This window comes from Meira miltonrushii (genome assembly GCF_003144205.1).
Source record: "Meira miltonrushii strain MCA 3882 unplaced genomic scaffold FA14scaffold_2, whole genome shotgun sequence".
Lineage (NCBI taxonomy): Eukaryota > Fungi > Basidiomycota > Exobasidiomycetes > Exobasidiales > Brachybasidiaceae > Meira > Meira miltonrushii.
The window spans coordinates 3,235,616-3,256,489 of NW_020289944.1; the positions used below are offsets into that span (position 1 = coordinate 3,235,616).

General features: G+C 44.4%; 8 protein-coding genes across 8 annotated transcripts; 5 read left to right on the forward strand and 3 right to left on the reverse strand.

Moving 5' to 3' along the window:
* The first annotated feature begins 22 nt into the window (after nucleotides 1–22).
* Nucleotides 23–2,255, forward strand: FA14DRAFT_48512 (uncharacterized protein). Its single transcript, XM_025502406.1, has one exon. It carries the CDS (start codon nucleotides 61–63, stop codon nucleotides 2,158–2,160), a length of 2,100 nt encoding a protein of 699 aa, XP_025356176.1. The 5' UTR covers nucleotides 23–60; the 3' UTR covers nucleotides 2,161–2,255.
* On the reverse strand, nucleotides 2,132–3,335 carry FA14DRAFT_160855 (ras-domain-containing protein). Its single transcript, XM_025498861.1, has 2 exons — nucleotides 3,025–3,335; nucleotides 2,132–2,938 (listed from the first exon to the last, which is right to left on the reverse strand). The coding sequence occupies exons 1-2, from the start codon at nucleotides 3,079–3,081 to the stop codon at nucleotides 2,351–2,353; spliced, it is 645 nt and encodes a 214-aa protein (XP_025356177.1). The 5' UTR covers nucleotides 3,082–3,335; the 3' UTR covers nucleotides 2,132–2,350.
* A 369-nt stretch (nucleotides 3,336–3,704) lies between these two features.
* Nucleotides 3,705–5,374, reverse strand: FA14DRAFT_160856 (heme peroxidase). Its single transcript, XM_025498862.1, has one exon. The coding sequence runs from the start codon at nucleotides 5,034–5,036 to the stop codon at nucleotides 3,822–3,824; it is 1,215 nt and encodes a 404-aa protein (XP_025356178.1). The 5' UTR covers nucleotides 5,037–5,374; the 3' UTR covers nucleotides 3,705–3,821.
* An 883-nt stretch (nucleotides 5,375–6,257) lies between these two features.
* FA14DRAFT_189810 (methionine adenosyltransferase) lies at nucleotides 6,258–7,451 on the forward strand (the record flags this gene model as incomplete). Its single annotated transcript, XM_025501757.1, has 1 exon — nucleotides 6,258–7,451. The coding sequence occupies one exon, from the start codon at nucleotides 6,258–6,260 to the stop codon at nucleotides 7,449–7,451; it is 1,194 nt and encodes a 397-aa protein (XP_025356179.1).
* Nucleotides 7,452–8,074: 623 nt separating this feature from the next.
* On the forward strand, nucleotides 8,075–10,119 carry FA14DRAFT_160857 (Scramblase-domain-containing protein). Its single transcript, XM_025498863.1, has one exon. It carries the CDS (start codon nucleotides 8,120–8,122, stop codon nucleotides 9,839–9,841), a length of 1,722 nt encoding a protein of 573 aa, XP_025356180.1. The 5' UTR covers nucleotides 8,075–8,119; the 3' UTR covers nucleotides 9,842–10,119.
* FA14DRAFT_172477 (uncharacterized protein) lies at nucleotides 9,884–16,487 on the reverse strand. Its single transcript, XM_025500403.1, has 2 exons — nucleotides 16,226–16,487; nucleotides 9,884–15,970 (listed from the first exon to the last, which is right to left on the reverse strand). The coding sequence occupies exons 1-2, from the start codon at nucleotides 16,318–16,320 to the stop codon at nucleotides 9,973–9,975; spliced, it is 6,093 nt and encodes a 2,030-aa protein (XP_025356181.1). The 5' UTR covers nucleotides 16,321–16,487; the 3' UTR covers nucleotides 9,884–9,972.
* A 1,137-nt stretch (nucleotides 16,488–17,624) lies between these two features.
* On the forward strand, nucleotides 17,625–19,049 carry FA14DRAFT_114433 (Calreticulin-domain-containing protein; the record flags this gene model as incomplete). The annotated part of the gene is made up of 1 exon (XM_025496052.1): nucleotides 17,625–19,049. A coding segment is annotated over one exon (1,425 nt), but the record flags the coding sequence as incomplete, so codon positions are not given.
* A 546-nt stretch (nucleotides 19,050–19,595) lies between these two features.
* Nucleotides 19,596–20,650, forward strand: FA14DRAFT_160860 (putative TIM17-mitochondrial inner membrane import translocase subunit). The gene is made up of 3 exons (XM_025498864.1): nucleotides 19,596–19,879; nucleotides 20,057–20,367; nucleotides 20,443–20,650. The coding sequence occupies exons 1-3, from the start codon at nucleotides 19,748–19,750 to the stop codon at nucleotides 20,513–20,515; spliced, it is 516 nt and encodes a 171-aa protein (XP_025356183.1). The 5' UTR covers nucleotides 19,596–19,747; the 3' UTR covers nucleotides 20,516–20,650.
* The last annotated feature ends 224 nt before the right edge of the window (nucleotides 20,651–20,874 follow it).

Below are 20,874 nucleotides of genomic sequence, written 5' to 3' on the forward strand. Positions count from 1 at the left end.
GTCTCTTCATTCTACATTCACACTACGAACAACCAACAAGCGATCCTCAAGTTTCGTCTTATGACGAGGACAGGCGGCAAGATGACGGTCGATCTTCTAGGTCCAATCAGTCGACATTTGGCACAAATTGCAGAAAATGCATTTGAAGAAGAACAGCCTGAATATGCGATTGAATCACTCAAGATTGCCTTTCAATTGGGCATGTATCCGACCAGAGATCTTTTCCTTGCTACACTAGCAGTAATTGTCTCTTCACCTGATCTTAAAGAGAGAACATCGATCGCCAAACAAAAGAAGAAGGAAGCAGAAAAGGCAAAGAGGTACAACAAATTTCTATTTCAGGATATAGAGAAGCAAACGATCATTTCTGCTATCGAATTGGTAAATGATCTCGTACAAAGTTGTCCAAACGCTATTGGGCGATATTTGCCACCTTTTCATCGTGGATATGACGATAAAGGTAGAGTTATCGATCGAGAAGGAAGTGATGCCGAAGCAATTGAATGGCCAAAAGAACAAAGGAATTGGTTACGCAGGAGCGCAAACAGTGAAGGTCCATCAAGTCCCGAAGATTCAAGAGCGAATTCGCGTAATCGATCACCAGCAGTAATTAGAAATTCAATCATTGCACTGGCATTACAAATGTTGGAGTGCAATGATGTTTTCACTTTGTTGGCTTTGAACCCGGCAGAGGTAGAAGATGCTACAAAGGGTATCCAACGAACTGGTCGGAACAGAAGAGGAGAAATGTCTCGCGACGGAGATGATGAAGAGGCTACGTATGCTCGAGAGATCTTTCTGCGAGAAAAGTACGATCGTCCAGGTACATGGATCTTGCTGAGCATTTTGTGTTCTTTTTGGGATCATGATTTAGATTTATGCAACACGGCAGGGAGACGGGACGGAATATTCATTCGAGCGCCTCACCTGGCCAAGCAAGTGACTGGCAGGGACTGGAGAGAGCCTACATTTTCTCGTTCTACACGAGGCAATGCTGGTTTTAATAATGACGTTCTTGGAGATGCAATGAATTTGATTAAAGTCGGATTGCTTCCAAGCGCCGAAAGTGTATCCTTCAAGAAAGGGAAAAGCGCTCGTGACAGCAAAAGTCTAGCAGCATGCAACCTTCTTCGCTTGTTCGAAAGCATGGCAAGACTTGGTATGGTTGACAGGCAAGCTTTAATTCGTGGAATGTCTGAAATTATGGAAAGGATTGATGCGTTTGCATTCGAGAAGTTGGGTGATGCCAACCTTCTAGTCAATAAGTCAACTTTCTTTGCCCGATCAGCGATCCAACATCTATCATATTGGCAAGAGGATAACGCATCTTCGCCTTGGGATGCTGAAGCGGAAGATCTTTTAAGTGATTGCATAGGGGACAAATCAGCGTGGGAGCCTCAACAAGATAGCTTCTTGAAAATGCTGGGAAAGGGACTTTGGCTATCGCACAGGATCGATTGGGCAGCCGAAGAAGAGATTCAATTTTGGCGTCTAATTAAAGGAACACCAGATTACCAGCCTGATACTATCAATGGCTTCTTGTTGCAGAATACATGGCAATTGCATCGCTGCAAAACGCAAATACATCCCAAGAAACGTAATTCAAGCAAGACAGATCCAGCGAAGGAGACTGAGAATCGTATGCAATCCTTTGCGATCGCTTCGGAGATAAGACGTAAGACCGTAGACCGAATGATCACGTATATACAATTGCAACGAGCAATCATTGAATGCTTTCAGCAATACTTTGTCAAGCTTTATCCCGACCGCGCATATCTGAGTCAAATTTTGGCCAAGGCTGTCGCTTTACTGGCTCAGAACATCGAGAGTGACTCAAAGGTGGTAGAAAAGTGTCTCAAAGGCATGCAAAAGACTTACAAACAGATCTTGGAAGGTGAAGTTCTGCAGGGCGACAATTCTGATCACGTAGAAAACAAGAAAAGACGTCGTCCGGACAATGATACCGAGGGAGAAGCTCGAGCTTCAACAGTCTCTTCCGAAAAATCTTTTCAATTCGTTGCCGGATGGACGCAAGTTGAAAAGAAGATCAAGAGATACCTTTTCATTTTAGAAGCGGTTGCCTTTTCGATAGAATCGCCTTTAAGAAAACGAGAAAGAGATTCTTTGTCCTCCGATCTAACGGATCTAACAGAAGACTGAACAAATTTGTACATTACACACCAACACTTTGTACTATAGACATGACATAATGAATAAATGAGATAGATGTATTACAATGTTCTTTCTCAGAGCCGATGAGATGATCCCAATAAGAAAGCGAATGGGAAGTATAATCGAGACAAAAGAAGAGATGAAGGATATCCACTGCCTGTTTGATCGAGACAAGCGTCTAGCATTTACATCCGCTCGACTCTTCCGATTGTTGATTTTGAGTAGAAACGTCGATGGTTTTGTTGGCAGCTGCAGCGCCATCTTGTTGTGCGTCTTTGTCCATTCCGGGTAAAGCTTGAGCGATCTTTTTGAACAAAGTTTTAACGTTATGTCCAGCTTTAGCAGAAGTTTCGATAAACATAACATTAAATTCTTGCGCTCTTTTTTCTGCTTCTTCAGTTGTAACCTGTCTTTTATCGTTTAAATCCGTTTTATTTCCAACCAAAACGATAATCACATCATTTCCTCTTTCTGCTCGAACATCATCCACCCATTTTGACGTATTTTGGAATGAAGCTCGATTTGTGATATCATAAACCACTACCGCCACCGAAGAATCACGAATGTAAGAAGGAATCAAAGATCGGAATCTTTCCTGTCCGGCCGTATCCCATAATTGCAATCGAACTGTACGGTCTTCTAGGTACATTGTCTTACTCAAGAAATCGATTCCGATCGTGGCTTGATATGTGTTATCGAATGTGTCGTACATGAATCGTGTGATCAAAGATGTTTTTCCGACTGATTGTTCACCCAAGAACACAAGCTAAAGATGTGGGGAAAAGATTGAGGAAGTAAGTATTACTGGCAATGAAGTTTGTGTCTCATGCCTTTTCCTCAACGCATACTCACTTTGAACTTGCGCAATGGATGACCGTACTCTGTCGTTGTAGGTGTCGCGGCAGCCATGTTTATACTTGATTACAATGAACTCGATTGGTATGGATGAAGGCGAGAGAATGATAGTTTTGGCTTTGATTGGTTTGCAATTGTGTTCGATCCAATCTCTCCTATCAAGACTAAAGTAGACTCCGTATACAACTCCTTTTTTTGAAAGTGAATCTTTGAATGTCTTGATCGTTCTCCTGAAGGTTGTTGTATCTTTAATATGATTGACGGTAAAGAGGGAAGAATAGTTATGAGTAGCTCCCCTCAAAATCTCTATGCAATAGCATTCAAACATTCGCTCTTTTAAGTTGTGTCTGCCCACCCTCTTTTTTGTTTTTAGCACCAAAAGTGCTGTCTGTCCCTGCCCACTCACTCACTCAATGGATTGGCGGTGATTTTGCCGCGTACATAAGCGGCGATCAAAGGTTGAATGCAAATTAGACTGATTTATTGCTCATGAGACATTTTTACGCCTTTATTGCTGCTGCTCTAGCTGCTGCTCTTTGTGCCTTGCTAGATTACACAGGGCGAAAGGCGTAATGAGGGTACGCCTTAACAGAAAGCGTCAGTCAGGCTTTACCCAGAAACACGCCCGATAAGGCAGTTCAGATTACCACATGAAGGGGGCAGTGAGGGTTACAAACATCATTTCTAATGATCGACTTCATACATAACCTCACTCTGGAATCATTGGTCATCTATGATTATCTATTGAAACTTCAGTCTATCTACATTTGAATCGCTGTCTATGGATATCTACTTTACTTCTTGGATTGCTCAATCTCTTGCTCAGCAGTTGATTTGAATTGGAATGGTCGTCCACCATCCAAAGCAGTTTCAAACTTCTTAAAGTTTTCCTCTGGAACACCCAGTTCGAGAAGTTTGGCGTATGCCTTGCTGAAATCTTCAAAGAATTTATCTTCACTTTCGGCGTATTGATTGGCATATTTACGGAAGCTTGAATCTTGTACCAATGCCATATCGGTTGTCAACATCATCAAACCACCTGTTGATTTGTCTTGGTATTGCTTTGGTCCGCCCCACTTACGGAAACTCCATTTCTCGTTGAATAAGAGGTTGTAGTATTCGTTTGTGAAACTGATAGGAGAATGTGTCCATGGACCTTCGAATCCGGATCGGTCAGTATGGCATCTTCCTAAAGCATGTGCTCCACTCAAAGCAACGATTTCTTGATCATTGAAGCCCATACGGTAGAAGATGAAACGGATGTGATCTGAGCCCTTGTCACCGTCTGGCAAACGTCCATCTGGAGTGCAGTGTTCCTGCTCCTTGTCACTACGGCCGGGACGCCATGAGATCTTTGGTCCGCCCATTTCTTGCACAGCAGCCACGCCACCCAATGTCCAAAGGTCGGAATAAGTGATCCATGGATGTTTTGCATGAATTGGTTCCAAAAAGTCTCGTGCGGCCAAAAGACCTGCATTTGCACCATGATTGGCTTCAGGTGCGAAACGCATTGTGGCACCGTTACTGCCACCGCTCTTGTCTTCTTTGTTGTATGTTCCACTTGCATGCCAAGCAAGACGAACCAAGACTGGTCCATAACTTCCATCGTCGTATTCAGGGTTGTGTTCTAAACGATCAGCGATGTCATTGTAAACTTGTTGGTAATCTTGGAAAGATCCGATTCCGTTTGCAGGATTTGCCTTTCCTTTTGATCCCGTCAATTTGTTCTCAGCACGTCCTGCTCCAACGCCCAAGATATCCTTCTTTCCTTCTTGGTTGTAGAAGTAGAATCCCAATCCTGCAGCTGCCAAAACACCAACACCGATGATCACATTGTTTCCACTTGCAGGTGAGCCACCCGAATTTCCACCTTGTGGTGATGTGCTATAAGCACGACATGGCTTTGGAGCTGACATGCGTACTTGACTGCCAGCTGTACGGCGGATTGCTGTTGTGCCTACGTTTGCACGCATACGCATTGGCATCGTTGCACGAATTGCAGAAGCCATTTTGTGTAAAAAGAGGTATAATCGATAATGATGGCGAGGAAAGTAGAGTTTTACTTCTCATTTTTGATTTCAAAGCAGTACATACATCTCACTCTAGGCAACCTTCTCGTACATCACGGCGATTGGCGGTCCCCGATACATTGTTGGCTGAATACAAGCATTATTGGCGAAACGCCGAACATTCGCGTATTGTTATGCATATGCGTCTGTTTTAACCAATAAGGTCATACATATCTGTTGCCATCCAATTCAAGCGAAGATTTGAGAAGCTTATCAAAACAATTTTCACACTTTCTTTGAACTCTTGCTGCTTCTACGCTAGTCGCTTTGCTTTGACAGCTTAGATTTGCACAAAGTAAGCAAGAAAGTTTGTAAAATCTATTCAAACCCGATAAGGCACACACACGCACAGGCTGACGCGCTTGTGACCCTAACGCCTTACCCGGATCCTGCCCGAATTACCGCCAAACGGATTATTCTCCGAATGTGCTAAGTCGATTAGGCGATTTACGCGCAGACAACTTATAGTCTGAAAGTGATTATCTAAGCATGCAAGATGGTAGTCGAAATCATGGCTGAAAAGGGACCTGGCAATAAGATCTGATGTTGATTCGATGCCTTTCCCTCTAATTGAAAGGTTCTCTGTGTGTCACCTTTTTCTTTTCATCTTCACTCAGTAATGACCAAGAGTGCGGCTCCGTTTTGGCTTCCGGCTGTGAAATGTCGAATTGTTTGAGCACACGTGCCTTAAAAGCACGCAATTTAGGCTGTTTTGTAGGCATAGTCAACAACACTGCTCATTTGCCAGGATGTTATTGCCGGTATACACGCTTAATGATCCAAAGTTTTCCTCTTTTGAAAGAAAAGAATAAATCTCTGGCTTTTGAGCAGTGTCCTTTGCTCCGCGCTATTCATCAACCAATCTTCTTATTGTTGGCTTCAATTTTTTTTTTCCTTCTTCTGGAAACGAACGTTGTCTGTGCGAGAGAGAGGGAGAGAGAGTATGAATGGGGCAAAAAAGCAGACAAAATAGAGTGCCGAAATGAACTGACCGAGAAAGAAGAAAACCATATCCCTTAGCACGTACGCTGCTTAAAATTGCACACGACGTTGCCAAAAAAACAATCCTTCTTAATTTGGGGGAATACATCTTCTCTTCTTTCTCCATCATACCCTTGTGAATTATCATCTTCACTTTTCATAGATCATATCACATCAAAAATGGTTTCAGCACAAAACCCTCAAACAAACGGATCCCGGGCTCCTTTGCCTGATGGACAATTCCTCTTCACCTCTGAATCCGTTGGTGAAGGTCACCCAGACAAGATTTGTGATCAAGTTTCTGATGCAATCTTGGATGCATGCTTGGAACAAGACCCAAACTCAAAAGTCGCTTGTGAAACTGCAACAAAGACTGGTATGATTATGGTCTTTGGTGAAATCACAACAAAGGCACAACTTGATTACCAAAAAGTCATCCGTAACAAGATTAAGGAAATCGGTTATGATTCCAGCGAAAAAGGTTTCGATTACAACACATGTAATGTCTTGGTAGCAATCGAACAACAATCTCCTGATATCGCTCAAGGTTTGGACCATGGTGATTTGGAAGCACACGGAGCAGGTGACCAAGGTATCATGTTCGGATATGCTACTGATGAAACCCCTGAAATGATGCCTGCAACAATCGTTTTGGCACATAAATTGAACACTGCCATGTCTGCCGCTCGTCGTTCAGGTGCTTTGGCTTGGTTGCGTCCTGACACAAAGACACAAGTTACCATTCAATACAAGAAGGATGGTGGTGCTATGATTCCCGTTCGTGTTGATACAGTTGTCGTTTCAGCTCAACACTCTGATGATATCTCTACAGAAGATTTGCGTAAAGAGATCTTGGAAAAGATTGTTAAGCAAGTCATCCCTGCCAACTTGTTGGACGATCACACTGTCTACCACATTCAACCTTCCGGAAGATTCGTTATCGGTGGACCTCAAGGTGATGCCGGTTTGACCGGAAGAAAGATCATCGTTGACTCTTACGGTGGTTGGGGTGCACACGGTGGTGGTGCTTTCTCCGGAAAGGATTTCTCAAAGGTCGACAGATCCGCCGCATACACTGCTCGTTGGGTTGCCAAGTCTCTCGTTGCCTCTGGTTTGGCCCGCCGTTGTTTGGTTCAATTGTCTTACGCAATCGGTGTTGCTGAGCCATTGTCCGTCTTTGTTGATTCTTACGGAACAAGCAAAAAGACTGATGCTGAATTGGTAAACATTGTCCGATCAAACTTCAACCTCAAGCCAGGTGTGATTGTGCGCGATTTGGGATTGCAAAAGCCAATTTACGCAAAGACTGCTTACGGTGGTCACTTTGGACGTAGCGAATTCAGCTGGGAACAACCCAAGCAACTTCAACATTAAGATGTTGATTGTGTAAAACCCCCATTTCGCCCTTGTCTTTCATTTGTTCTACAGTCGATTCAACACTCGACGCTTGAGCATGTCTGACGCCTCTCTTCCGTTTCTGCGGGTCAGATTGTTCACATCCTAGTGATGTGAACACTGATCCTTCTCCTACACCTCACATTTGCCTGCCTGAATGGACCATTTGGTACAGCTGGACTTGCAATACACCTCTATCATCCATCAGCCCTGGACAACATTGTCTCTGGGTTTGTCAAAATCCGCCTTATTCTTGAGGTAGGATATACGCCAATTACGCTTTTCAACGGGTTTTAAACTCTGTTGAAATTGATACATTATATCAATGCTCAGCATCTATAAATCAAGACGATTCACCCGTCTTTGTTTCTTCTCTTTTATTTCTCGTCTATTCTTGTCTCTTTATACTACTCATCTGTACTTGAACCGCACTCAAAACTTGCACGTCAACCGTGAAATGGGATAATCATATCAAAATGAACAAAAGAGTGAATGAGAATGAGTGAGTGGAGTATTAAGCAGCGTTTAGCGTATAAATTTTGAACAAAGGATCCAACGTACGCGTAACATTCTTGATGAGGGTTTGGATTGACATTAGACATCCATCATCTATCATATCAAAGGACACTCTTTTAGATTTGGACGTTATGTCCATCGTACGGGCCGGCTTCCGGATCAGTAAAGGAACAAAGTTGATCATAGAGCATAATTTGAGAAGGTCATCTACGGTTCAGCCAGTCAATTCACCATTCCTTGCAGGACAAAGAGTGGCGGGATGTGCACATTATTCTTCTCGTTTACCTGGCTCTAGACCTTCTAGATTGGCACCAAGAAGGGTGGCAAGAGTGAGGAGTGCTCCATCACAAGAACATGCCGAAGTAGACCATAGGCAGCCGCTACCTACTGCGCAGGAAGGAGGAGCAAATACACCAAGCAATTCTGCAGGTCATAACCAAGGACAGGCTCCCCAACCTTCTTCATCACTCGCTGATCTGAGTCAAGGCAAGAGTGATACACAGTTAAGGAACTTGCCTGCGCTCACTCATTCTACCGTCCCGGTCCCGCTTGCAAAAGATGGAGAAAGAGGAGTGATCGATCAAGATGCTGCCTTGCGTCAAAGTGTTGAATCAATTTTAGGGCAACCAACATTGGTGGTTACACGAGAGATTGAGATGTTGAATGTGTTTTTGGGTTATGAACAAGCGAACAAGTATTCAATCTTGACGCCAGAAGGCTATCAGGTTGGCTATCTTGCCGAATCAGAAAAAGGCTTGCTTGGTGGAACTTTGAAGAGACAATTCTTGCGAACTCATCGATCGTTTGAAGCGCACATCATGGACACTACTGGACGAGTGGTATTGACGATCAGAAGACCAACAACGCTGATCAATTCAAAAATCAAAGTGCTCGTCCCGCATCCATCTACTGGAGAAGAGAGACTCGTGGGAGAAGTACATCAGATCTGGCATCCGTACAAAAGAAAGTATGAATTATTTGTCAACCAAGGTGATCAGCTCAGTGAAGATGGATCAAACGAATCAATGGTTCAATTTGCCGGAATCGATGGTGGCTTCCTTGCATGGGATTTCATGTTGACTGATGAACACAATAGACCATTAGGCGCGATTACTAGAAATTTCAGAGGATTTGGACGTGAACTTTTCACCGATACAGGACAATACATTTTAACATTTGATCCTACACAAAATCAAGACATGAACAATGATGGTCCTTTAGACTCTCCAAGACTATCACAATCTCCTCAATCATCATTACCTCCACCATCATCATCTGAGAAAGAACAAAGTTCACTTACCGAGACTGCGACTGGAAAAGAATTGATAACAAGTGGTCCTTCACGCGCATTGACGATGGACGAAAGGGCAGTCGCACTTGCTACAGCTATTTCAGCAGATTTTGATTATTTCTCTAGACATTCTGATCATCAAACTTCAATGTTCCCGCCCTTCTTCATGATGGGCGGCGGCGGCGGCGGTGGTGGAGAAGCACCAAACCCTAACACCACTCAAGAGCCTACAACGCAAAATCAAGATTCTTCAGACGTTCAAGCTCCTCCGCCTGCGCCTGGCAGTGATGGTGATGTTGGACCTGCTGCTGGTACGGGAGCAGGCTATGACATCTTGACGGGAGAACGACAAAATCCTACACCAACACAGCAAGACGGAGGAGGTGGTACAACTCCTTGGTGGGAAGAGGATACCCCAGCATCAAATCAAAGCGATGGAGATTTTGGTACGGGTCAAGAGGAAGTTTGGAACGATTCAGATCCATGGCAGTCAGATGATGGCTTTGGCAGCGGTGGTGGAGATGGGTGGGGATGGACAGATTGGCTGCCAGGAGGTGACTAGAAAGGCAGCTATCATAAAGCAACATGTACCATATACCCTTATACCCTCACTGCTCATTAGGAATGCATTCAGATGGAAAAATATTGGCAATTGCATTTTGGTATTGTACATTGATTTGGCAATTTTAGCATTTAAGCGCCCGATCGACGTTCACGTCTTCGACGATCTCTATCACGACTGTTCGGTTGGCGATCACGTCTGAGATTACCACTGGAAGCAGAACGTGTTTGATCGGTGTTTGGCCTGTAGGCATCTTCACCTGCTCTATATCCGCCTTGTCCACCACCACCACGAGCATATGGTTGACTGGCAGAGCGAGATGCGTTTTGGTAGTTGTTGTTATTGTTCGGAGTAGCCCTTCCTTGACCATGAATGGAAATACCTTTATCGGCTTCTGAGCCTCTATCATTTGAGCTGGAAATATGACGACGATCATCATCGCCTGCTTTACTTGTCCGTGCTCGTTTGTTTGGTTGTTGATCCGTATCACGTCTCGTATCGGCATCACTGCGTGTGTTACCTGAATCATTCGTTTTTGGTGATGAACGATTGGCAGATCCTTCTCCATTTCCTCCTGGCGAGGCAGGAGCTGAGTTGGAAGCATTTTGTTCCATCGTTAGTCGATCGAACAAACTACGCTTCTTTGATCCTGAAGGACTTGCAGTAGATGATGGTTCGGCCATAGAGGAAGGAGTGGCCTTTGGCGTACTCTCGTTTCGGTCTGAAGATGCACTTTCTGGCTTACTTTGCTGTGAACTTCTAGCATCTTGATCTTTACCCCGAACATCCCTATCGCGATCGCGTCGATCATCACCTCTCTTGTCGTCCGATTGAGGAATGCTAGATGTGCGTGAGCTTGAGACAGGTTGACGAGAGGAGTCATTACGAGCGCTGTACCCACGATCACTATCCCGTGAAGACTGGGATTTGGTGCGGTCGTTGGCATTCGCTGCGCTATCACGACGATCGTATGCTCCATTTCGTCGATCTGTGTTTGCAGATGGCGTAGATGTTCGATCACGATCGGTATCACGTCGATCACGACGATCATCTCCACCTCGAACCTGATTGATAGAATCCTTTTTGGCACGTTCACGATCTCTTTCGCGATCTCGATCACTATCACGAGCATCACGAGGTGTACGTGAATCACGATCTCTGGTTCGATCTGCTTGTCGACTATCATATCTATCGTCCCATCCACGATCACGTCTGTTTGGTGCATCTTTAGGCGCTGAGTAATAATCAGACGAATTGCGATCACGTCTATTGCCGCCATTAACATCTTCACTTGGTGCTCTGCTTCGAGAATCAGCGTTTGTCCGATTGGCAGTTGCACCGCGATCACTTGCGCGAGGTGAAGTATCACGCGAACGAGCGGATTGCGACCGAGGTGTCTTGTCTCCGTCATTGCGTGAGCGAGCTGATGAATTCGCTGTCGTCGGGTTCGAAGTGGAAGAGCTATTATTGCCTCTTTGCACAGCTGAAGCCCTATCACGTTCACGATCCCTTGTTGGTGCTTTGGGTGGATTCATTGCGCCTTCTCGCATACTGGCAAGGGCAGCTTGTCTTGCTGCTTGTACACTTTTTGCGTCATCCGATCCAGCAGCTTTTGTCGTCGAAGTCGTTCGATCATCCCATGATGGTCTTGGTGAAGGAGCATTAGAAGATGCTTTTGGTTCCAAACCAGGCCTGGCTGGCAATTTGTGTGTGGACGTTGAGCGGGATTGTGGCGCTGGCCTTTGATCTTTATCTGCCTTCGCGGTCGTACCTGAGTCTTTTTGTTCAGCCAGACTTTCTCCATTGGCCTTTGTTGATGAATCGGCAGCAGGTTTGGTATCGACAGTCTTGTCTGTGCTTTTGGACTTTTCATCTGTTTTGCCAACTGACTGTTCAGCCGCTTTCTTTTTCGGCATGGGTATCCAACCTTTTTGCTCTTTTCTCAATGTGGCCAACAATCCTTGTCCCAACACCTTGAGATCACCACGTTCCTCTTCGTTTGATACCTTTGAGATTGTCTCTACCAAGACTGAACCATGAAGTTCCCAGATTGGGAAAAAGCTTGCAATTCGTGTCATTACAACGATGCAATTGCGAATGCGCATATACTCTCGCGATGTTAAGCATTCGATGAAAGTTGACTGTAGCATATTGTGCCATTTTCGAATGATGGATTTGAATTGATCGAACTGCATCATATCTTCATCTGGTACTTCTTCATCTCCATGACGCTCGCCCCATCGAATTTGGAATCCTGGAAGATTCTCGCCTTTAGCCTCAGAAACGAACTTCTTTTCATCTTTGAACCATGCTGTCAAATCAGTCATGATTACCTGCAAGAATCTTGCTAGGTTGCGCGCTTCATTTTCCGTTGTACTAAAGATCAGTGCTGGGATTTGTTCCATAAAGATCTTGTCATACATCTTCACAGTATCAAAATTGTACGTAGCATTCGTATGCATGATCCGGATAAAGCGGGCTGCAAATACTGCATCTGTTGGCGAAAGTAAAGCTCTGGGGATGAAACAGTATTGCAAAGCCGCATAAAGAATATCTGCTCGATTTGTATCCTTCTTGAACCAATGGCTCTTTTCCACCTTTAGTCTATTCTTTGTGAATTGATGTCCGGCAGTCTGCTCTTTCAGTTCTACCCGTAAAAGTCGAATAGAATCTTGTGCTTGAGCTCGTACTTTTGGATTTGAAGATCGGCTGCCTTCTGGATTCTCGTCAATGACTTTTTGCAGGGTACGAATCTCTTGCTGGTATCTCTCTGCAGGAACAGAGATATCTGATAAGGCTAATTGCCAGAAAGTGGAAAAGAAGTGTACTCCAATCACTTCCTTTGCATCGTCCGGCAGTACATTCTCTGCCGCTTCATACGCTTCAGACAAAGCTGGATTCCAGATAGGCTTGTCAGCTTCCTCACTCTCTTGCTCGGCTGAAACTTCAGGCTTGACTTCATCGTTCTCTTGCATCTCAGTATCTTCACTGTTCTCTTTATCTGATTTTGCTTCTGTGGGCTTCTTTTCTTCTTCCCCATTTGTCATGTTGGCATCATCCTCTTTCTTTTCCGTGTTGTCACCTTCTTCGGCCTTTTCGGTCTCTTCAGTGGGCGTACTTTTCTTATTCTGACTTGATAGAAGTTCCTTGCGAAGTCTTTCTTCATTCTCCTTCGCTTGCGCTTGGCGGATCTGCAAAGTCATTCGAGGGCGAACAAGGTGACTAGCAATCGCAGGCTCCAATTCAAATCTTCTGCAAAGGTCGTCCATAGTAGGTATTAGATCCGAGTAGGCTTGAGAGTCCAGCTGATTGTGCATAAATTCGATATATTGGAACAAGATCTCTTGACAGGTATCGAAAAGGTTGCCCAAATATTTCAAATGAGCTTCACTATCCGGCACAAGATGAATGCAAGCTTGTCTTTGTTGCGCGATGAGAATTAAAAGAGGCATGATCATCATACTCTGCTTCAAAGCATGCAGAAGTCTTGAGCTACTCTTGCGTAGAGCTAACCTAGTTTTCGTTGCGATACCGGCATTGGCAATCATCATAGCTTCCATACGTAGCATCCTTCCTCCTGTCAAGGCTGCTACTTGCGAATCTGATAAATTCTGCAAGGGCTCAATTCCAGCCATCTTCAAGATCAATTCTCGAATGATCACAAGATCTTTGATGTTGTTCTCCTTCAGTTGATTGGCGATGTATTGCAGTACGGGAGAGCAATCCATCATTGCGTATCGCCAGTACAGGGTTCCAGTAAATGCTGCTAAACTCTGCAACCACTGGCTCACGCTCGTTCCATCTTGCTTCGTTCGATCCTTTTCTGGATTGCTCAAAGCGTCGATCAAGTTGAAGCCGAAGACGTCATATTCGAAATGCGTCAAGTATTTGGCACATTCTACAATTGGGGCGATCAGATTTGAGTAAGATTGTACTTGATTGAGGGCAACGGTAAAGAAGATTGTTGGGTTCGCATGAGATGCTTTTGCAAGTGCACGACCGGACAACTTGACATTGTCGCTACTGATTCGCTTCAAGATGCCTTTTGCTTCTTTTTCCACTTCTGCTTGTCGAACTCGAAGCTCAGGTCGCTTGTATAGCGAGTATTTCCACTCGCCATAAACACTAAATCGTTCGGTGTAAGACAATTGTCTTAAGATCACCCATACCTCCGACACCAATCCTGAGTTTCCAGATGTCATCGAAAGAGCAGGGAGTAAAACGTTGCGAATGAGTTCCAACCAGGCAGTTTTCTCTTTTGAAGAATCTTCGATAGATCGCATAGCAACTTTCCCAATCCTGCAAATGCGTTGGAATAGAGTCAGATTTCTGCTGAGGTACGGTCCAAGCATCCGAAGATACGGTACGAATTCTGACAAGAATTGTTCGTCAGTGCATCTAGGCAGCTTCTCTTTCCATTCTGGGAAGAAGTAGACAAAGTCTGTCAGATGTGTACCAAGCGGCTCAGGCGCCAGTGATGTGACGTCAGCTCGAGGAAAGGGTAGCGGGATGAGTTCTTGCTTCTTATTGTCGAAGCGGTATCGTTGTGGTACAGTCAAATATCCAAGGCTGGCATCGATCTGCTTTGATAGTGCAACGGATGAGTAAATAGGCTCTATCATCACGTTCAACAATCGACATAGCAAATCAGAGACTTCTGGAAATGCTCCGCACAGCCATGGATATTTTCCCAATATCAAGAATGCATGCCGAATTTCGCCAATGGCAAGTAAAGCTTTCAATAAGCCAAGAACTTGATTTGGCATCACATGAGGAACGGCATTTGCATCCTTCTGACCGTTGGCATCTCGTGCATCAGACAGAGCACCACCTTCTCCTTCATCTGCTGTCAAGGGAGCAGCCATAGAAAGAGCGTTACCTTTTGCGCTCATCGCTCGATCGCTCAAAGCGGTTTTATACTCTTCGTGTAGCTTTGTCATTCCTTTCTCGTCGGGTGATAGATGGGGCATTAAGTCAACAAAGCGTATTTGACCAACCCGGATTAGGATAGCAGCCACTGTGTAAAGTTCTTCTAGTCCATTTTGTCGTGTCGTCTCCGGGTGTTGATAAAAGGAGAACTTGAATCCTAAAATCTGAGCGCATGTGTGATGACCAGATTCACCACTAATATTGGTATTGACAGAGCCAAAGCGCCATGCATTTTCACCTTCATCAGCGTCAAGATCCATTGCATTCGATTTCGTTCCATGTTGCACTGTACGCCAAGGTGAAAGGGACAGAAGTGCAAGAAAGAATGGCCAGTGATGATAGACATTGGCCGAGAATATGTCGAGAATGACGTCCAATACACGACTCGGATCCATGTCAAAGTACCCAATCAGAGCAGATATGTTATTCATTACCCTTTGAGCTCTCTCATTTCTCACTTCGACGCTTTCCTGTTCGATCACGCGTAGGAATGAAGAGCCATCATCCTTTGCTTGGCTGATTGCAATAGTCGGCGGGCCTATTCCCAGGAGAAGCTCATTGATAAGACCGGAGAACCCTTCATTCTCTTCGCGCAAGAGGTTGAACTTTTGCTGTTTGTATAGTCGAGCTGTGTTGATCCGGATCGCTTTACGGCTCATATCACGTTCATCGGGAACGAGACCGATTTGATGTAACAGAGGTAATTCTAAGCGTTCTGCCACATCTAGCCGCTTTAGCAGCTGTTGTTCCACCAATTCACAAACAATGTCAGCTAGTCGGGATCGTGATCTGGATGATTGTTCATCCAGTGTCTCCCCGTCGAGGGCGTCGTCTATTATCGCATTACTATCGTGGGTCGCTGCAATTTCTCGGCGAGCGTCAATTTGTAGATCCGCAGTCCAGATAGCATCTAGAAGTAGTTCGGATATCGGACTGCTCTTCTCGTTGGGGGCAGCATCGGATTCTGGCGAGTGTGATCTGCTTGGGCCTGCTTCTGCTGAATCTTCTGTATCTCCATTCTCTATCCCAATTGGCGGTGCAATCTGAAGTAGAACATCTGAGAACGACGAAGGCTGAATCTGGTCGTGTAGGATCTGCCTCGTTATCCATGCCAGCAATAGAAGCGAGAATGAGTCTTGTGATGAAATATCGTCACCATCTTGCTGAGATTGTGTGAAAGCAATTTGTAATATTTCGTAGCTGTGATGATTCGGAATCGGTAGGGATACTAATTGTCAATATTTCGTTTCGTCGAATATAAGAATCGCTCCATCATCGAATCAGAGAGACTTTGCGTGAAGCATCGAAAAGCAATCGTATTTCTCATTCGAGATCGAAGAAGTCTCCTCCTTTTTTCGTGTCGAAATTAATGATGCTGTCGCTGCTCCAAAACACAAAAGGCGTCTTCTTCTCCGGTGATGTTGCGTGTGTGTATATGGGTCACCCGAAACTCACAGTTGATCTTTGCCTCCTTGATCCCATATAGAAAGCCATTGTTTCAGCAACCCTTCTGCTTCGATCGAAGAAGTCGGCAATTTGGTAGCGCTCATATCCTATCGATCTTTCGAATCATGTGCGATGCTTGCCTATCCTCTGAATACTTTGGGAGCTTTTGTTTGAGCAGACTTCCTTCTTTGATGATCAAGGCTCGTTAGCTTTCGATTCTCCCGCCAACACAGATGGATGTAAGACTAATCGTCACTACGATCGAAAGAGGATGTTTCTGACACCATGTAAAAAGTGCACTCAAGAATAGCGCATTCATTTTTTCTGCGCCCAGCCACGCGTAAGTCTACAAGCATGTCGGAATTATGTAAGCTCGTCCTCAGACACTGATAAATATGAATGGGATGATACTGTTCGGCAACCTCTCTAGTTGCAGCATATGCTGAGATAGAAGAGCTCCAATAATGCTTCAAGAGCTTTCTCTGTCCATCTATCTCAAATCTGAAGCTGTTGGTATGGCATTTAGCAGGATGTGTGAACTTTGTTTTATAAATGAAGTATACTCATAAGAAAATTTCACATTCCCCTCTTATTCTAATTTCGCAAGTGCTGCAAAGTCTCTGAGAATTACTTGCGATCAATATCTATACTTTAGTGTACTACGAACAGAATTTTGAGATCTTAAAATAAGTTTCAAGCCACAATTTCAACATGCAAGCTACCGTGAATTACCAATCGGCGTAATATTTGTAACCAAAACGCAGATGGCTCCAGATTTTCCGTGGGATACACCCGGATCAAGTCAAGGATATAGAATCGATTATCAATCAACGGTTCCGTATCAGGTATTCGCGATCACAAGCTTGTCATCATAATTCTCAACAACGTGCGACGGAAGACCGCATACATCCGCTCCAATGATGATTGTTTCCACTAGCTTCTTCCAGGGTTGACGTGGAAGGGGGGGGCTGTTTGTTGCATTGGGCCGTGTGCTCTCCTTCGGCGGCGGGCGCACGCACGCACACAAACAAGCTAAAGTTAGACAAAGTGCGGACATGCCGTATTTATGCTTGTTATGCGTGCTATTCTTATTTTAGTAGATAGCGTGCGTGGCTCAGGCTTTGTTTCAGTCTAACAGTGCAACAACAGTGTTACTCTGCCGGCATTCTGATGTGCTGTCTAAGAAGAAAGAAAGAAAGGCGTGTGCGCATGTAATGAGTTCTTCCTGCTGCCAAAAGTTGGAAAGGAGACAAGTTTCCCCCCTCTTTAGATGTCCGCTTTCTTTTCTTAACATCATCATCATCATCTTTTGTTTTGTTCACTCATTCAAATCATCATGAAGCAACCTATCGTAGCAAGAGCAGCTATAGGAATGGCATTAGCCGCCACCTTGGTTAGCGCTGAATCGGAAAGACCATCATTTGAACCTACAAATATCAAAGCTCCCTTTTTGGAACAATTCACACCCGATTGGAATACACGTTGGTCACCTTCAGGTGCAACAAAGAAACAATCAGGCGGTGAAGTGTTCTCTTATGTTGGTCAATGGTCAGTTGAAGAACCTACCGTCTTCCCCGGTCTAAAGGATGACCTTGGTTTGGTTGCTAAATCAAAAGCAGCTCAACATGCAATCTCTGCCCCATTCAAAGAGGTTGTCGACCCAAAGAAAGCCGCAAAAGAAGGCAAACCATTGGTGGTGCAATACGAAACAAAATTGCAAAACGGCTTGGTTTGTGGTGGTGCATACTTGAAATTGTTGACCGAATCGCCCGAAGGAATTCAAGCAAAGGAATTCTCCGATCAAACACCATACACAATCATGTTTGGACCGGACAAGTGTGGACAAACAAACAAAGTTCATTTCATCTTCCGTCACAAGAACCCAAAGACGGGTGAAATCGAGGAGAAGCATCTAAATAACGCACCTTATGCTAAATTGTCCAAAGTTTCCGCTTTATACACACTCATCGTTCATCCTGACAACACTTTCCAAGTCTTGATCAACAATGATCAAAGGAGAAACGGAACATTGTTTGATGACTTTGAACCTTCAGTCAACCCAGATAAGGAGATCGATGATCCAAAAGATAGCAAGCCTTCTACCTGGGTCGACACACCCCGCATTCCCGACCCTAAAGCAGAGAAGCCTGCCGAATGGGATGAAGATGCAGCTCCTGAAATTCCTGACCCTGATGCCGAGAAGCCCGAAGGCTGGTTGGATGACGAACTTTTGACAATCCCTGATCCTGATGCTATCAAGCCAGAAGAATGGGATGACGAAGAAGATGGTGAATGGGTCGCACCAACTGTGCCTAACCCAAAGTGTGCCGATGCTCCAGGATGCGGTGAATGGGTCCGCCCTACGATCCCTAACCCTGCATTCAAGGGTAAATGGACTGCACCTTTGATCGATAACCCAGAATACAAGGGAGAATGGAAACCAAAGAAGATTGCCAACCCCAACTACTTTGAAGACAAGAACCCTAACTTCTTCTCTCCCATTAAAGGTATTGGATTTGAAATTTGGACCATGGACGAAGACATTTTGTTCGACAACATCTATGTTGGTCACAGTATCGAAGATGCCCGTGAACTTGCCCGACAAACCTTTGATGTCAAACTCCCAATCGAACAAAACATCGAAAAGGAAGATTTGGAAAAGAAGAAGGAAGAGGAAGAAAAACAAGTTAAAGATGAACCTCTTGGATTCGCAAGAATGCAAAACACTTTGTTGGACTTTTACAGCGATCTCAAAGTTGACCCAATCGCTGCTATCAAGGCACAACCTAATGTTGCTGGTTTGTTGGCTGCTATTATTGCTGCTGTGTTGGGTTTGGTTGGCTTTATCGGAGGTATTGCTGGAGGTGCATCAAAGACACCTGCCGGCAAAGCAGCTTCCAAGCCTGCCAAAAAGACTGATGCACCTTCTGGTAAATCGACTGCAGTTGCCGCAAAGGAAACCACTAAGAAGCGTACAGCAAAAGCTGCCTCTGCCGAAGATGATGAAGAGTAATTCCAGTCCATTTCTTCTACTCTGTTTTTTCCATGTCAAAGCTCGCATGTGAGCTATAAAAAGGTACATTGATTGTACATACATGTATTCCACATGCCAAAAACATAATCCCTCTCTAGATAGTTTCTGCTGAAATGAGAATCAATTTCGATCAACATCAATGAGTTCTACTACCGTTGTGGCTGCCATAGAAGAATGATCCGAATGCTAAAGAAGGTGTCGGGTGCTTTGGCCACTTTAGCTTATGAATATTGGGCCTGTGTGAGCGTGTGCAGTGTGCGTCTATACACACGTGAGTGAGCCGACCAAATTTTTTTCCGACTTTAGCTTCCCTTTGTTGTTAGATTACAATTACTTGGTGTCGGATATCGGTTTTGTAAGGTGCGCAAAATGAAACGAAGGATGCAAGTGGATCCGATTGTTTGCAAAATTGAATTGACATCCATTGCTCTTAACTTCAACTTGTTGAGGAGCACAAGGATTTAAATCAACCCCACACCACCACCACCACTGCAATAATGGCACACGCAGATAGAGCAAGAGATCCTTGTCCATACGTCATCTTAAACGATGCCGGAGGTGCTTTCAGTATGGGAGCGATTGGTGGTACGATTTGGTATGCGATCAAAGGAAGTAGGAATTCACCTAGAGTGAGTATTAGGTTGGAGAAAGGTGGCAATTGGCGAATAGGATGAGCAGGTGGCATGATGCGGTGCTGTCCTTTTCAACTTCTTGTCAGGCGTGACTCGCTATTCTACGATGGCGGGAAAGCAATTAGTAAAGCACAGGAGATCACTGACACATGCATACCCTCTTCTTCATTCTAGGGATCACGTTTACCAGGAGCAATAGCAGCAATCAAAGCACGAGCACCAGTTTTAGGAGGAAATTTTGGTATTTGGGGTACAATGTTTTCCACTTTTGATTGTACAGTAAAGGGAATTCGACAAAAAGAAGATTATTGGAATTCAATCATTGCAGGCTTTATGACCGGTGGAAGTTTGGCAATTCGTGCAGGTCCAAAAACTGCTGTTGGATCGGGAATAATGTGTGGTATCCTTCTCGGATGTTTTGAAGGTGTTGGTGCTTTGATTCAAAGACTAACGGCAGAAGGACATAAACCTGTCGCACCCATCATGTGAGTAAAAGTCCGTTTGTGTGGATTTGAAAGGATCAATGACTTACTCTCTCTTTCTTCTGTCAACCTTTTCAGCCCTGATACCACAACACAGAATGGAGCACTTGGATCTGGACCTGTTTCAAGTCAAATACCTGCTCCAGCATAAAATCTTTGTATATTTTCTCACATTCATCTTATAACTTTTGACAAGGTATTTTGCATACTTGTCAAATTGTCCGCTTTCTTTTTGTACTTTTCATACACATCATCGCCACTCGATTAATGCATTATTAGACCTGACAATGCGATCCTTGCGAGAACGTTTTCAGCACGAAATTACGGATCGACAAATGCCGAGAAGGATATGCGCACAGCTCAAACCATGAAGTCACATTCATTGGGCTGAGTGTGTACAGCATCCGTCATTATCTTCTCAGTTCCATTCGATCACGGATGATAATATTTTAGAATGCGAATTATTCCCTTTTAAACCCTCAAAAAGCATTGGAGCAGTTCGGTTTGCAT

Excerpts from the sequence above, each read along its gene's own strand:
- FA14DRAFT_160857 (XM_025498863.1), top strand. The coding sequence starts at position 8,120 with ATGTCCATCGTACGGGCCGGCTTCCGGATCAGTAAAGGAACAAAGTTG.
- FA14DRAFT_160856 (XM_025498862.1), bottom strand. The coding sequence starts at position 5,036 with ATGGCTTCTGCAATTCGTGCAACGATGCCAATGCGTATGCGTGCAAAC.
- FA14DRAFT_48512 (XM_025502406.1), top strand. The coding sequence starts at position 61 with ATGACGAGGACAGGCGGCAAGATGACGGTCGATCTTCTAGGTCCAATC.
- FA14DRAFT_160855 (XM_025498861.1), bottom strand. The coding sequence starts at position 3,081 with ATGGCTGCCGCGACACCTACAACGACAGAGTACGGTCATCCATTGCGC. Across the intron at positions 2,939-3,024 it reads ATCCATTGCGCAAGTTCAAA|CTTGTGTTCTTGGGTGAACA; the intron begins GTGAGTATGCGT and ends CCACATCTTTAG.
- FA14DRAFT_172477 (XM_025500403.1), bottom strand. The coding sequence starts at position 16,320 with ATGAGCGCTACCAAATTGCCGACTTCTTCGATCGAAGCAGAAGGGTTG. Across the intron at positions 15,971-16,225 it reads CAAGGAGGCAAAGATCAACT|CTACGAAATATTACAAATTG; the intron begins GTGAGTTTCGGG and ends GAATCATCACAG.
- FA14DRAFT_160860 (XM_025498864.1), top strand. The coding sequence starts at position 19,748 with ATGGCACACGCAGATAGAGCAAGAGATCCTTGTCCATACGTCATCTTA. Across the intron at positions 19,880-20,056 it reads GAAGTAGGAATTCACCTAGA|GGATCACGTTTACCAGGAGC; the intron begins GTGAGTATTAGG and ends TCTTCATTCTAG. Across the intron at positions 20,368-20,442 it reads AAACCTGTCGCACCCATCAT|CCCTGATACCACAACACAGA; the intron begins GTGAGTAAAAGT and ends CAACCTTTTCAG.